Raw genomic sequence first — 16,353 nt, 5'->3', positions numbered from 1 at the left:
ACATTTTTTGATTTCCGACCGAGTTGCTCGGATAAAACTCGTAGTATTTCAAACTGTATATAGGTATTTCGTATGCAAAGAAATTAATACAAGTAGCAACGAAGTGAAGTGTGTCTATGACTTATGGTATATGTTGGTCCTAAATATTAATGTATTTGATTTACAATTTCGCTAGAAAAACGTGAGTGGATACTATTATTATTGTTATTATTATTATTATTTTATTTTTATTTTAATTTTATTTTTTATTTTTTTTTTGGCGGGTGAGGGGGTGGAAAATGTCTTCCGCATCATCAGTGCTGTCGTCACAGCAACGGTATGTGCCACTTGCAGGTCACTAAAAACCCCCCTCTAGGGAACCGTCGCCCACCATGGAACCGCGTTTGCATTACTTCAGGGTGGCGTTCCATTTTCCTCATTGAGAGATTTACATCTACGCACCTGCGTCCAGGTCCCGCTTTTTGCTGCGTAGCCAAGTTTCTGCGAATTTCTGGATAATAGACCAGTTAGCTTCGCTCTCCATCATGACGCTGATTAAGTTGTTTGCGCTTATTGGACCGACCAGGTCTTCTACGGCGGTACGTTTCCTTTGCCATTGCTCACATTTAAAGAATGTGTGTTCAGCGTCGTCTTCAGTCGCATCGTTGTATAGGCATGCCGGCTCTTCGACTTTTCCCATTCTGTAGAGATACTTTTTGAAGTATCCATGACCGGATAGTAGCTGCGTTATGTAGAAGTCGACTTCTCCGAATTTTCGACTTGTCCATAAGTTTAGGTCTCTTATAAGTCTGGCCGTCCATCTGCCGCGACTCTCATTCTCCAATCTTCGTTGCCATGCTGATATTGTGTCTTTCTTTATTTGGTCTAATGCGCTCTTGTTGTATTAAGACATTTTCTTTAGCTCCCACAGCTTTTTCCTTTCGTATGCCAGAAGGTCAATTGGGGCATTTCCGCTTATGACTAATATTGCATCACCTGACACCGTTCGGTAAGCTAATACAACTCTGAGAGGTGCGGTGCGGTATACTCTAGCCGGTTTTCCTTTTTTAACACATCTGCCCAAATCTCTGCTCCGTATAAAAGGACGCTGATGGTCGTGGACATTAGAAGGTTTCTCTTTTCTTGGCCATTAGTCTGCTGAGTTGGGAGGTGATTTTCGCTGCTTTTCGTGCGGCGTGCTGGATTTGTACCCAGAAAGTTAATCTGGGGTCCAGTCTTACGCCTAGGCAGTTCACCGCTTTTTGTGTCCTTAGAGTGTCCGTAATCGTTTGCATACTTATTTCGAGAGGTATGTGCTTATTTGTTAGCAGTAGTAGTTCTGCATAGCCAATTAGGTACGATTCGTCTGGAATTTCGAGTTTTAGTATGGCGTCGTATTTGATGTTTCACAAGTCTGGGCCTAAAATGGATCCTTGTGCAGCTCCTGAAGTAACCGCTATCTGTCGTGATCCCTCTCTAGTTTGGTATAGCAGATAGTTGGGGATCGATTTATGACATGCTCTTGTTATATTAAGCATTGTGTGCTCGACAACTTTTCTTGCATTTTTAGGAGAGCTGCTAGATGGGTTATGGTCGTCTATTGCGGAGATTAATTTCGAAGTGTTTAGTTTCGAGACGTTCCATTTTCGGGCTCCAGTATTTTTTCTGTACTGGTGGGCGTTTGTTCCGGTGTCCACCTCAAAAGAGATGTACTGGTGATCGCTGCCAGTGTAATCTTCTAGGACTCTCCATTTCTTTATTGAGCCAGCCATGCGTTCTGTTGATAGGGTGATGTCTGGTGTGGTTTCCTCGCAACCCGGTCTTCTAATCGTGGTTGCATTTCCCATATTAAGCACTATTAGACCAAGCCGCGCAGCCGTTTCTAGAATGCGCTTTCCTCTCGAGTCCGTGTTTGGCATACCCCACTCTATGGCTTTTGAATTCAGGTCTCCGGCGATAATTAATTGACCTTCTATAGACCTGGCTGTATCTTCTATATTGTCGAGCTTTTCTTGAAATTCTTGTATGCTGTCGCTTGGCGTCAGGTAGCAGCTAATTACTGTGAAAAGGTCGCAACTGGCCCAGACGAAACCGTTGCTGTTCCCTTTACCTGTGATGGTGATTTTACTTCTTGGGGGTAGCCATATAGCTGCGGTTGAGCTGCCATCTTCTAACCAGGTCCCACTCTCCTTCTTTTTATATTGCTCGCTTATGATGATAAAGTCGTAACCGTTCTCCGTCGCCATTTGCGAGAGTAAAGCGTCAGCAGCCTTGCATCTATGCATATTGGCCTGTAGAGTATTCATTTGTTCTGATGATTCCTATATACCGTACATTTTGCGGAGCCCGGGATATGGTCGACTTTTTCGTGTTTAGCCTCTTCGCAGAGGCAGCATGAGGGGGGTTTTGTGCACTCTTTTAATTTGTGACCTGGTTGGCCGCATTTTATGCAAGTGCCTTGCCCTCTCCTGTCGGGCCCTTTGCAGTTCCAGGTCAAGTGCCCTGGTCCAAAGCAGCGGTAGCACCTTTTGGCGTTTTCTTTCAGTCGCAGCCTGCAGTTAACCCAGCCAATTTTAATACGTGTCTTTCGCATCAGTGTGTCAGCTTTATCCTGATGAAGCGTTATATACGCCCTTACCTGCTCTCTTGTGTTAGGTGCAGTTATGTTTATTGTAAAGTCTTCGATGGGGTCCTGTACCACTTCTTTTACGGCCTCTGCGACTTCGTTTTTTGTTGTGAGTGAATCGAGGTCTCTAATCTCAATAGTAGCCTTTGGTTTAAGGTCGGCCACTGTTGCGGAGTTTTGAAGGGTGTGCTTGAGTGCCTCACAGAAGTTGGCTTTTGCAGTCTGTCCCTTCTTCAGCTCTAATAGTAGCGCCCCGGCTCTTGTTTTGCGGATCCCTTTAATCTTAACATCTGCTTCTTTTAGATTTACTTTGCTACGGATGTTCTTAAGGACCTCGGTGTAGCTATTGCCTTCTGTTGGCTTAATAATCACGGCCACTGATTGTCGCTTGGCTTTATAATATGCTCTCTGACTTGCAGCTATATTCTTCCCTTTTTGCTTATCTTCTGTGGTTTTGAGTGCTTCCACCACCTTGCCACCTTCTGCGTGGGTCTTTTCGTCCTTTTGTGCAAAACTTTCTGCCACTGGCCCTCCTTTTCATTCCGTGGTCGCACTGTTTCTCGAGGCTCGACAGGGTTTGTTGCGCGCCGCTTCGAAGTTATTGGCTCGGGGGTCGTGATGCGCCTGCTTGAATGTCCCCGTCTTTTCTCGGCTTCAGCGATGAGCCAGTTTTTACGGTAACTCTTTATTACGTCAAAGAGTTCGTCTAGCTGTGCCGCTACGTTCTTAACGTCCATGCTGACATTTTTCTGTTTGGCCATCGCCATCTTCATTATTTGCACGATGCTCTTGCACTTTTCTAAGTATTCCTCTTCTGCCTGTCTCATTTGGGTGATTTACTCCTGTTTCGCGCTTCCCTTCTCCTTGTTTTGCCGATCCTGTTTGCGTAGCCGGGGTTTTATCCAGCTGTTTTGGAGTGGGGGAAAGTATAGGGGATCTAAGAATCCTACTACTCCTACGGAAGACGGTCCCGTATTCCACGTCTTGGCCATCTTTATTTTGTTGTGTTTTTTCTTGTTGTTCTTTTTGTTGGGGTTTTTGTTGTTGTTGTGGTGTATTCATTTTGTTCTGATGGGTCTCCGCTTCAAGCCGCTATCTCCGCGCGTTGTAACAGTTGCCCTATATAAACCCCGTGGTTATCTATGCAAGCAGGGAGGCCACGCGAGGGTTGACACAAGTCCTTATGGGAGCTTATGTTCAGAGCCAGGTTCGGGCACAAATCAGGAGCTCGTCTCAACTGAAACTGTACGGCCAAGAATATATGGCGACGTGCATTGAACGTACTTGAAGACCTGCCATGGTTTTGACGAGACGGAGATGAGGACAGCATTAGCCTACCAGCCATTTCGGTGAGATGTCACTCTTACCTACTAAGGTGGTAGAATGCTGCTCTGACCAGCCCTTTGTCAATCTAATCCTTTCCGGCTTTCCAGTATACCATTATCAGAATCTTATTGGCCTCGATTCTGATGGGCGCTTGCCCAGGGTTTTCATCTTCATCCGTACACATTGGGTACTGTCGCTGTATTGATATCTCGGTGTGAGTGCAAATACAAAATGATGATTGACGTGTTAAGTTGAACGTTTGCGGGAAAGACCCGAACCCATGTGCAAGGCTTGACGCGAATTTTTGAAAATATTTCGGAATCTTAAAATAAGCATGTTTTTAGACAAAATTTCCAAATTTCAGGAATTTGAATTTGACTTTTCAGAAAAGATGAAACTTGCGAAAGTTTTATAAACGAGGTGCTAGGTTATATTAAAAGAAATATTTTTCGAATGAATATTAAATATATAGTATCGTCAAAAGATGAAGAGAAAAACTTTTGAATAAAAGTAAATATTTAGCGCAAGTCGCATAGTAGCAGGCTAGTATGTTGTCTCAGATTATCAAGTAATAAATTACAAATATATACAATAATGTAAATATCAACAAAAGTGTCGTAATTGTGTATGTTTTGAAATTGAAGTACAAAATATTACATTCCACATCTAGCAAATTTGTTCACACCTATTCGAAATAGTGAAAAGAATTACTGATTGGCACACAGCCTTAAATAAACTTGTCATTAAAGAAAATTGATAGGTTTCGGTGGTTCTGGTAGGGCATTTCGGCAAAAAGAAAGTATTTTCTGTGGCAATACTAAATATTATACACACTTTGGTTCATTATCTTTATTCGTATTCTGGACAGTTCGTTTTTAAGTGGCATTGGTTATTGGCTGTTATCAAAGAAGTAATGTTTACTGTAAAAGTGGGTTTTATACATTTTACATTGAATATCCACCACAGAATCGAATAGATTAATTTGCGTTAACATAAGTAAGTTTACGTAAACATAAATTTAATTATTTTTAAATGAAATATTTAGAAACATTTCAAACCTATGTTTTGTATTATAGGTACATTACCGGCCAAAGTCATCCATATATGGATTTACTATCGCTTAAATCATATTTCGGATTGAGGGTGTTAATGTCAATCCAAATATAACGCAAAAATATTAATATAATGTGGGCGCGTGTAGATTAAAAATATGTCTACAACTTCTAAATCGAAAATGAATTGTTTTCTGTTTGATTGTGCCATGGTTAGTTTATTTTAAATTATATCCTGCAGTTGTAATTCGGTCTAGTCTGTTGGATAATATTTTGACTTTTTTTTATAAGTTCTTAATGATTTTTTTGCGTTTAAGTTCCTTCGATTATACACCAAAACTTTAAATGCCTTTCTCACAATTCCCAACACTTAGGTTGGAATTGAGCGATTGGGCTGGGCTTTAGAATACCGTCCCCGAATTAGGGGTTAGAATGGATATATGTATAGAGCTATTTCTCTTTAAATTATAATTATTAAGATATTTGCATTTAAATATCAAAAAATTCGGAGTACATGTATAGTTAAGGTCCCCAAAGAACGGGGCCCCAAAAATTAATTTTTTTTTTAATCGTCCTGTTTGAACGCGAAGATTACAAATCCGTAAGTGGAGTAAATTTTTTCAATAATTTATTTACATATACATATATATAAAAGTATATTTAACACACTGCACATATTTTTCAAGTAACTTAGTTCGTCGAACTCCTTTCCGCCTCGGAGGCTTTTGGCCGCGCTTTAACAAAAATAACCCTGGTCGGTCCAACACCTTGGTGTCAATGGTTCTTTTGTATTGAACTCCTATCAGCACGAAAAATAATTATGGGCACCCTGTGTTGGACCGACCAGGGTTATTTTTTTTAAGCGCGGCCGAAGGACGCCTGTGCAAAAAGGAGTTGCCACTCGAAAGAACATGTGCAAAGTGTGTTAATTTTTTGGATTTTTTTTGTAAAAGTTCATTTGAATAAAAAATTAAAAAAAAATTGAATTATATTATTGAAAAAATAAATTTTCCGCTCAAGAATTTGTAATCTTTGCGTCAAAATAAGACGATTCAAAAAAAATTATAATTTTCGCAGATTACTTTGTTGAGGGACCAAAACTATGCATTTATCAAAAATGCAACTATTACTATAAATTTTTCGATTTCCGACCGAGTTGCTCGGATAAAACTCGTAGTATTTCGAACTGTATATAGATATTATATTTCGTATGCAAAGAAATTAATAGTAACGAAGCGGAGTGTGTCTATGACTTATAGTATATGCTGGTCCTAAATATTAATGTATTTGATTTACAATTTCGCTCGAAAAATGTGAGTGGATACTATTTTTATTGTTATTATTATTGTTGTTTTTATTATTATTGTTATTATTATTATTGTTATTATTATTATGGAACATGTACTACGCATTAAGAAAAGGGACATGGACGCGGACCCTCCGAACAATCCCACTCAATAGAAGATAGTCGGCCTGATGCTGGCTACAAACCAGTAGGCATCCCTGGACGCAGAGAGAGTAGAAACTGACCCGATATGGGTCCATCTTGGAAACCTTGCTCTGAAGTAATGCGAAAGCGGTCCCGGGGCAAGGTAAAAATCCATGATAGAAGGGGGGAGTGTTTTAGTGGGTACACCACTCACGTAGGATGACAATCCCTATATGGTGCGAAGGCATTTTAAACCCTCCTTATGGCCTAAAAAAAAAAAAAAATTATTATTATTATTGTTATTATTATTGTTGTTATATGATTGTTATTTTAAATATTATTTTTATTATTATTATTGTTATTATTATTATTATTGTTGTTATTCCATACTTATCACTTTGTCAACATGGAACCCATTTACAATTGTGCTATGAAATGCTTATTTAAAGCAAATATATAAATAATTGATATAAAATAAATGTGTAGAAAAGAAAAAATATATATTGTAGTGAAGTGTTAGTGTATAATAGGTGCATAATATAAAAAAAAATTAACTATATATCGAGAAATTGCAAGATAAAATTTGTAAAATTTTCAAATAAAAATGCAAATATCTTGAAAACTATAAAATCCTGGCGGCTATTCTGGATCGTGAGAGTCTCCTCTATCTAAACATACCCCTTTTACCCCTGACATCAGGGGATGGTATATTAAAGTCTCCCTTTAATATTATTATTGTTATTATTATTATTATTATTATTATTATTATTATTATTATTATTGTTATTGTTATTTTGATTTTATTCCGGTTTTTGCTGCGGTGCAAAGTTGCTGCGAATTTCTAAATCTATTTTTCTTCTTTTTCCTATTTGTTTTATTTTTATTTTGCAACAGAACTGTAGCAGACCCTAATAAAAGTAAGTTATCTTCCGATGATGACATTACAACCAAGCGGTCTGAGTGCAAATATAAAATGATGATTGACGTGTTAAGTTGAACATTGGCGGGCAAGACACATGTGCAAGGCTTGACGCGATTATTTGAAAATCTTTAGGGGTCTTAAAATAAACATGTTTTTAGACAAAATTTCCAAATTTCAGGAATTTGAATTTGACTTTTCAGAAAAGATGAAACTTGCGAAAGTTTTATAAACGAGGTGCTAGATTAAACTAAAAGAAATATTTTTCGAATGAATATTAAATATATACTATCGTCAAAAGATGAAAAGAAAAACTTTTGAATAAAAGTAAATATTTAGCGCAAGTAGCATAGTAGCAGGCTAGTATGTTGTCTCAGATTATCAAGTAATAAATTACAAATATAAACAATAATGTAAATATCAACAAAAGTGTCGTAATCGTGTATGTTTTGAAATTGAAGTGCAAAATATTACATTCCGTTTGGCACAGGAATATATAAATTTTTTTACACTCTAGCATATTTGTTCACACCTATTCGAAATAGTGAAAAGAATTACTGATAGGCACACAGCTTTAAATAAACTTGTCATTAAAGGAAATTGATAGGTTTCGGTGGTTCTGGTAGGGCATTTCGGCAAAAAGAAAGTATTTTCTGTGGCAATACTAAATATTATACACACTTTGGTTCATTATCTTTATTCGTATTCTGGACAGTTCGTTTTTAAGTGGCATTGGTTATTGGCTGTTATCAAGGAAGTAATGTTTACTGTAAAAGTGGTTTTTATACATTTTACATTGAATAATTTGCGTTAACATAAGTAAGTTTACGTAAACATAAATTTAATTATTTTTAAATGAAATATTTAGAAACATTTCAAAACTATGTTTTGTATTATAGGTACATTACCGGCCAAGGTCATGCATATATGGATTTACTATCGCTTAAATCATATTTCGGATTGCGGGTGTTAATATGTCAATCCAAATATAACGCAAAAATATTAATATAATGTGGGCGCGTGTAGATTAAAAATATGTCTACAACTTTTAAATCGAAAATGAATTGTTTTCTGTTTGATTGTGCCATGTCAAGTTTATTTTAAATTATTTTTCTGCAGTGGTAATTCGGTCTAGTCTGTTGGATAATATTTTGACTATTTTATAAGTTCTTAATGATTTTTTTGCGTTTAAGTTCCTTCGATTATACACCAAAACTTTAAATGCCTTTCTCACAATTCCCAACACTTAGGTTGGAATTGAGCGATTGGGCTGGGCTTTAGAATACCGTCCCCCAATTTGGGGTTAGAATGGATATATGTATAGAGGTATTTCTCTTTAAATTATAATTATTAAGATATTTGCATTTAAATATCAAAAAATTCGGAGTAGATGTATAGTTAAGGTCCCCAAAGAAGGAGGCCCCAAAAATTAATTTTTTTTTAAATCGTCCTGTTTGAACGCGAAAATTACAAATCCGTAAGTGGAGTAAATTTTTTCAATAATTTATTTACATATACATATATATAAAAGTATATTTAACACACTGCACATATTTTTCAAGTAACTTAGTTCGTCGAACTCCTTTCCGCCTCGGAGGCTTTTGGCCGCGCTTTAACAAAAATAACCCTGGTCGGTCCAACACCTTGGTGTCAATGGTTCTTTTGTATTGAACTCCTATCAGCACGAAAAATAATTATGGGCACCCTGGTGGACCAGGGTTATTTTTTTTAAGTGCGGCCGAAGGACGCCAGTGCAGAAAGGAGTTGCCACTCGAAAGAATATGTGCAAAGTGTGTTAATTTTTTGAATTTTTTTTTGTAAAAGTTCATTTGTATAAAAAATTAAAAAAAAAATTGAATTATATTATTGAAAAAATAAACTTTCCGCTCAAGGATTTGTAATCTTTGCGTCAAAATAAGACGATTCAAAAAAAATTATAATTTTCGCAGATTACTTTGTTGAGGGACCAAAACTATGCATTTATCAAAAATGCAACTATTACTATACATTTTTCGATTTCCGACCGAGTTGCTCGGATAAAACTCGTAGTATTTCGAACTGTATATAGATATTTCATATGCAAAGAAATTAATATAATGAAGCGGAGTGTGTCTATGACTTATGGTATATGTTGTTCCTAAATATTAATGTATTTGATTTACAATTTCGCTCGAAAAATGTGAGTGGATACTATTATTATTGTTATTATTATTATTGTTTTTATTATTATTGTTATTATTATTATTGTTATTATTATTATGGAACATGTACTACGCATCAAGAAAAGGGACATGGACGCGGACCCTCCGAACAATCCCACTCAATAGAAGATAGTCGGCCTGATGCTGGCTACAAACCAGTAGGCATCCCTGGACGCAGAGAGAGTAGAAACTGACCCGATATGGGTCCATCTTGGAAACCTTGCTCTGAAGTAATGCGAAAGCGGTCCCGGGGCAAGGTAAAAATCCATGATAGAAGGGGGAAGTGTTTTAGTGGGTACACCACTCACGTAGGATGACGATCCCTATATGGTGCGAAGGCATTTTAAACCCTCCTTACGGCCTAAAAAAAAAAAAATTATTATTATTATTATTATTGTTATTATTATTGTTGTTATTATGATTGTTATTTTAAATATTATTTTTATTATTATTATTGTTATTATTATTATTATTGTTGTTATTCCATACTTATCACTTTGTCAACATGGAACCCATTTGCTATTGTGCTATGAAATGCTTATTTAAAGCAAATATATAAATAATTGATATAAAATAAATGTGTAGAAAAGAAAAAATAAATATTGTAGTTAAGTGTTAGTGTATAATAAGTGCATAATATAAAAAAAAATTAACTATATATCGAGAAATTGCAAGATATAATTTGTAAAATTTTCAAATAAAAATGCAAATATCTTGAAAACTATAAAATCCTGGCGGCTATTCTGGATCGTGAGAGTCTCCTCTATCTAAACATACCCCTTTTACCCCTGACATCAGGGGATGGTATATTAAAGTCTCCCTTTAATATTATTATTGTTATTATTATTATTATTATTATTATAAATATTATTATTATTATTATTATTGTTATTGTTATTTTGATTTTATTCCGGTTTTTGCTGCGGTGCAAAGTTGCTGCGAATTTCTAAATCTATTTTTCTTCTTTTTCCTATTTGTTTTATTTTTATTTTGCAACAGAACTGTAGCAGACCCTAATAAAAGTAAGTTATCTTCCGATGATGACATTACAACCAAGCGGTCTGAGTGCAAATATAAAATGATGATTGACGTGTTAAGTTGAACGTTTGCAGGCAAGACCCGATCCCATGTGCAAGGCTTGACGCGATTATTTGAAAATCTTTAGGGGTCTTAAAATAAGCATGTTTTTAGACAAAATGTCCAAATTTCAGGAATTTGAATTTGACTTTTCAGAAAAGATGAAACTTTCGAAAGTTTTATAAACGAGGTGCTAGATTATACTAAAAGAAATATTTTTCGAATGAATATTAAATATATAGTATCGTCAAAAGATGAAGAGAAAAACTTTTGAATAAAAGTAAATATTTAGCGCAAGTCGCATAGTAGCAGGCTAGTATGTTGTCTCAGATTATCAAGTAATAAATTACAAATATCAAGAAAAGTGTCGTAATATGTTTTGAAATTGAAGTGCAAAATATTACATTCCATTTGGCACAGGAATATATAATTTTTTTTACACTCTAGCAAATTTGTTCACACCTATTCGAAATAGTGAAAAGAATTACTGAATTACTTAAATAAACTTGTCATTAAAGGAAATTGATAGGTTTCGGTGGTTCTGGTAGGGCATTTCGGCAAAGAGAAAGTATTTTCTGTGGCAATACTAAATATTATACGCACTTTGGTTCATTATCGATATTGTTTGGTTCGTCTTTATTCGTATTCTGGACAGTTCGTTTTTAAGTGGCATTGGTTATTGGCTGTTATCAAGGAAGTAATGTTTACTGTAAAAGTGGTTTTTATACATTTTACATTGAATATCCACCACAGAATCGAATAGATTAATTTGCGTTAACGTAAGTAAGTTTACGTAAACATAAATTTAATTATTTTTAAATGAAATATTTAGAAACATTTTGAAACTATGTTTTGTATTATAGGTACATTACCGGGCAAAGTCATCCATATATGGATTTACTGTCGCTTAAATCATATTTCGGATTGAGGGTGTTAATATGTCAATCCAAATATAACGCAAAAATATTAATATAATGTGGGCGCGTGTAGATTAAAAATATGTCTATAACTTTTAAATCGAAAATGAATTGTTTTCTGTTTGATTGTGCCATGTCAAGTTTATTTTAAATTATTTCCTGCAGTGGTAATTCGGTCTAGTCTGTTGGATAATATTTTGACTTTTTTATAAGTTCTTAATGATTTTTTTGCGTTTAAGTTCCTTCGATTATACACCAAAACTTTAAATGCCTTTCTCACAATTCCCAACACTTAGGTTGGAATTGAGCGATTGGGCTGGGCTTTAGAATACCGTCCCCGAATTAGGGGTTAGAATGGATATATGTATAGAGGTATTTCTCTTTAAATTATAATTATTAAGATATTTGCATTTAAATATCAAAAAATTCGGAGTACATGTATAGTTAAGGTCCCCAAAGAAGGAGGCCCCAAAAATTAATTTTTTTTTAAATAGTAATGTTTGAACGCGAAGATTACAAATCCGTAAGTGAAGTAAATTTTATTACATATACATATATATAAAAGTATATTTAACACACTGCACATATTTTTCATGTAACTTAGTTCGTCGAACTCCTTTCCGCCTCGGAGGCTTTTGGCCGCGCTTTAACAAAAATAACCCTGGTCGGTCCAACACCTTGGTGTCAATGGTTCTTTTGTATTGAACTCCTATCAGCACGAAAAATAATTATGGGCACCCTGTGTTGGACCGACCAGGGTTATTTTTTTTAAGTGCGGCCGAAGGACGCCAGTGCAGAAAGGAGTTGCCACTCGAAAGAATATGTGCAAAGTGTGTTAATTTTTTGAATTTTTTTTTGTAAAAGTTCATTTGTATAAAAAATTAAAAAAAAAATTGAATTATATTATTGAAAAAATAAACTTTCCGCTCAAGGATTTGTAATCTTTGCGTCAAAATAAGACGATTAAAAAAAAATTATAATTTTCGCAGATTACTTTGTTGAGGGACCAAAACTATGCATTTATCAAAAATGCAACTATTACTATACATTTTCGATTTCCGACCGAGTTGCTCGGATAAAACTCGTAGTATTTCGAACTGTATATAGATATTTCGTATGCAAAGAAATTAATATAATGAAGCGGAGTGTGTCTATGACTTATGGTATATGTTGTTCCTAAATATTAATGTATTTGATTTACAATTTCGCTCGAAAAATGTGAGTGGATACTATTATTATTGTTATTATTATTATTGTTTTTATTATTATTGTTATTATTATTATTGTTATTATTATTATGGAACATGTACTACGCATCAAGAAAAGGGACATGGACGCGGACCCTCCGAACAATCCCACTCAATAGAAGATAGTCGGCCTGATGCTGGCTACAAACCAGTAGGCATCCCTGGACGCAGAGAGAGTAGAAACTGACCCGATATGGGTCCATCTTGGAAACCTTGCTCTGAAGTAATGCGAAAGCGGTCCCGGGGCAAGGTAAAAATCCATGATAGAAGGGGGAAGTGTTTTAGTGGGTACACCACTCACGTAGGATGACGTGCCCTATATGATGCGAAGGCATTTTAAACCCTCCTTACGGCCTAAAAAAAAAATTATTATTATTATTATTATTGTTATTATTATTGTTGTTATTATGATTGTTATTTTAAATATTATTTTTATTATTATTATTGTTATTATTATTATTATTGTTGTTATTCCATACTTATCACTTTGTCAACATGGAACCCATTTACTATTGTGCTATGAAATGCTTATTTAAAGCAAATATATAAATAATTGATATAAAATAAATGTGTAGAAAAGAAAAAATAAATATTGTAGTGAAGTGTTAGTGTATAATAAGTGCATAATATAAAAAAAAATTAACTATATATCGAGAAATTGCAAGATAAAATTTGTAAAATTTTCAAATAAAAATGCAAATATCTTGAAAACTATAAAATCCTGGCGGCTATTCTGGATCGTGAGAGTCTCCTCTATCTAAACATACCTCTTTTACCCCTGACATCAGGGGATGGTATATTAAAGTCTCCCTTTAATATTATTATTGTTATTATTATTATTATTATTATTATTATTATTATTATTATTATTGTTATTGTTATTTTGATTTTATTCCGGTTTTTGCTGCGGTGCAAAGTTGCTGCGAATTTCTAAATCTATTTTTCTTCTTTTTCCTATTTGTTTTATTTTTATGTTGCAACAGAACTGTAGCAGACCCTAATAAAAGTAAGTTATCTTCCGATGATGACATTACAACCAAGCGGTCTGAGTGCAAATATAAAATGATGATTGACGTGTTAAGTTGAACGTTTGCGGGCAAGACCCGATCCCATGTGCAAGGCTTGACGCGATTATTTGAAAATCTTTAGGGGTCTTAAAATAAGCATGTTTTTAGACAAAATGTCCAAATTTCAGGAATTTGAATTTGACTTTTCAGAAAAGATGAAACTTGCGAAAGTTTTATAAACGAGGTGCTAGATTATACTAAAAGAAATATTTTTCGAATGAATATTAAATATATAGTATCGTCAAAAGATGAAGAGAAAAACTTTTGAATAAAAGTAAATATTTAGCGCAAGTCGCATAGTAGCAGGCTAGTATGTTGTCTCAGATTATCAAGTAATAAATTACAAATATATACAATAATGTAAATATCAACAAAAGTGTCGTAATTGTGTATGTTTTGAAATTGAAGTGCAAAATATTACATTCCATTTGGCACAGGAATATATAAATTTTTTTACACTCTAGCAAATTTGTTCACACCTATTCGAAATAGTGAAAAGAATTACTGATTGGCACACAGCTTTAAATAAACTTGTCATTAAAGGAAATTGATAGGTTTCGGTGGTTCTGGTAGGACATTTCGGCAAAAAGAAAGTATTTTCTGTGGCAATACTAAATATTATACACACTTTGGTTCATTATCGATATATTGTTTGGTTCGTCTTTATTCGTATTCTGGACAGTTCGTTTTTAAGTGGCATTGGTTATTGGCTGTTATCAAGGAAGTAATGTTTACTGTAAAAGTGGTTTTTATACATTTTACATTGAATATCCACCACAGAATCGAATAGATTAATTTGCGTTAACATAAGTAAGTTTACGTAAACATAAATTTAATTATTTTTAAATGAAATATTTAGAAACATTTCAAAACTATGTTTTGTATTATAGGTACATTACCGGCCAAGGTCATGCATATATGGATTTACTATCGCTTAAATCATATTTCGGATTGAGGGTGTTAATATGTCAATCCAAATATAACGCAAAAATATTAATATAATGTGGGCGCGTGTAGATTAAAAATATGTCTACAACTTTTAAATCGAAAATGAATTGTTTTCTGTTTGATTGTGCCATGTCAAGTTTATTTTAAATTATTTTTCTGCAGTGGTGATTCGGTCTAATCTGTTGGATAATATTTTGACTTTTTTATAAGTTCTTAATGATTTTTTTGCGTTTAAGTTTCTTCGATTATACACCAAAACTTTAAATGCCTTTCTCACAATTCCCAACACTTAGGTTGGAATTGAGCGATTGGGCTGGGCTTTAGAATACCGTCCCCGAATTAGGGGTTAGAATGGATATATGTATAGAGGTATTTCTCTTTAAATTATAATTATTAAGATATTTGCATTTAAATATCAAAAAATTCGGAGTACATGTATAGTTAAGGTCCCCAAAGAAGGAGGCCCCAAAAATTAATTTTTTTTAAATAGTAATGTTTGAACGCGAAGATTACAAATCCGTAAGTGAAGTAAATTTTTTCAATAATTTATTTACATATACATATATATAAAAGTATATTTAACACACTGCACATATTTTTCAAGTAACTTAGTTCGTCGAACTCCTTTCCGCCTCGGAGGCTTTTGGCCGCGCTTTAACAAAAATAACCCTGGTCGGTCCAACACCTTGGTGTCAATGGTTCTTTTGTATTGAACTCCTATCAGCACGAAAAATAATTATGGGCACCCTGTGTTGGACCGACCAGGGTTATTTTTTTTAAGTGCGGCCGAAGGACGCCAGTGCAGAAAGGAGTTGCCACTCGAAAGAATATGTGCAAAGTGTGTTAATTTTTTGAATTTTTTTTTGTAAAAGTTCATTTGTATAAAAAATTAAAAAAAAAATTGAATTATATTATTGAAAAAATAAACTTTCCGCTCAAGGATTTGTAATCTTTGCGTCAAAATAAGACGATTCAAAAAAAATTATAATTTTCGCAGATTACTTTGTTGAGGGACCAAAACTATGCATTTATCAAAAATGCAACTATTACTATACATTTTTCGATTTCCGACCGAGTTGCTCGGATAAAACTCGTAGTATTTCGAACTGTATATAGATATTTCATATGCAAAGAAATTAATATAATGAAGCGGAGTGTGTCTATGACTTATGGTATATGTTGTTCCTAAATATTAATGTATTTGATTTGCAATTTCGCTCGCAAAATGTGAGTGGATACTATTATTATTGTTATTATTATTATGGAACATGTACTACGCATCAAGAAAAGGGAGATGGACGCGGACCCTCCGAACAATCCCACCCAATAGAAGATAGTCGGCCTGATGCTGGCTACAAACCAGTAGGCATCCCTGGACGCAGAGAGAGTAGAAACTGACCCGATATGGGTCCATCTTGGAAACCTTGCTCTGAAGTAATGCGAAAGCGGTCCCGGGGCAAGGTAAAAATCCATGATAGAAGGGGGAAGTGTTTTAGTGGGTACACCACTCACGTAGGATGACGATCCCTATATGGTGCGAAGGCATTTTAAACCCTCCTTACGGC

General features: G+C 34.7%; 2 protein-coding genes across 6 annotated transcripts in view; one reads left to right on the top strand and one right to left on the bottom strand.

Annotated features, from left to right (window-relative positions):
* Nucleotides 1-16,353, top strand: part of LOC106623764 (RNA-binding protein MEX3B) — a 680,038-nt gene that overhangs the window by 84,940 nt on the left and 578,745 nt on the right. The window lies entirely within an intron of this gene.
* LOC138858082 (uncharacterized) lies at nucleotides 1,386-2,264 on the bottom strand. Its single transcript, XM_070112546.1, has one exon. It carries the CDS (start codon nucleotides 2,262-2,264, stop codon nucleotides 1,386-1,388), a length of 879 nt encoding a protein of 292 aa, XP_069968647.1.

Source organism: Bactrocera oleae, chromosome X (assembly GCF_042242935.1).
Source record: "Bactrocera oleae isolate idBacOlea1 chromosome X, idBacOlea1, whole genome shotgun sequence".
NCBI lineage: Eukaryota > Metazoa > Arthropoda > Insecta > Diptera > Tephritidae > Bactrocera > Bactrocera oleae.
This window is presented reverse-complemented; position numbering and strand designations above follow the sequence as displayed.

Coding starts and splice junctions, on each gene's coding strand:
- LOC138858082 (XM_070112546.1), bottom strand. CDS start 2,264: ATGCATAGATGCAAGGCTGCTGACGCTTTACTCTCGCAAATGGCGACG.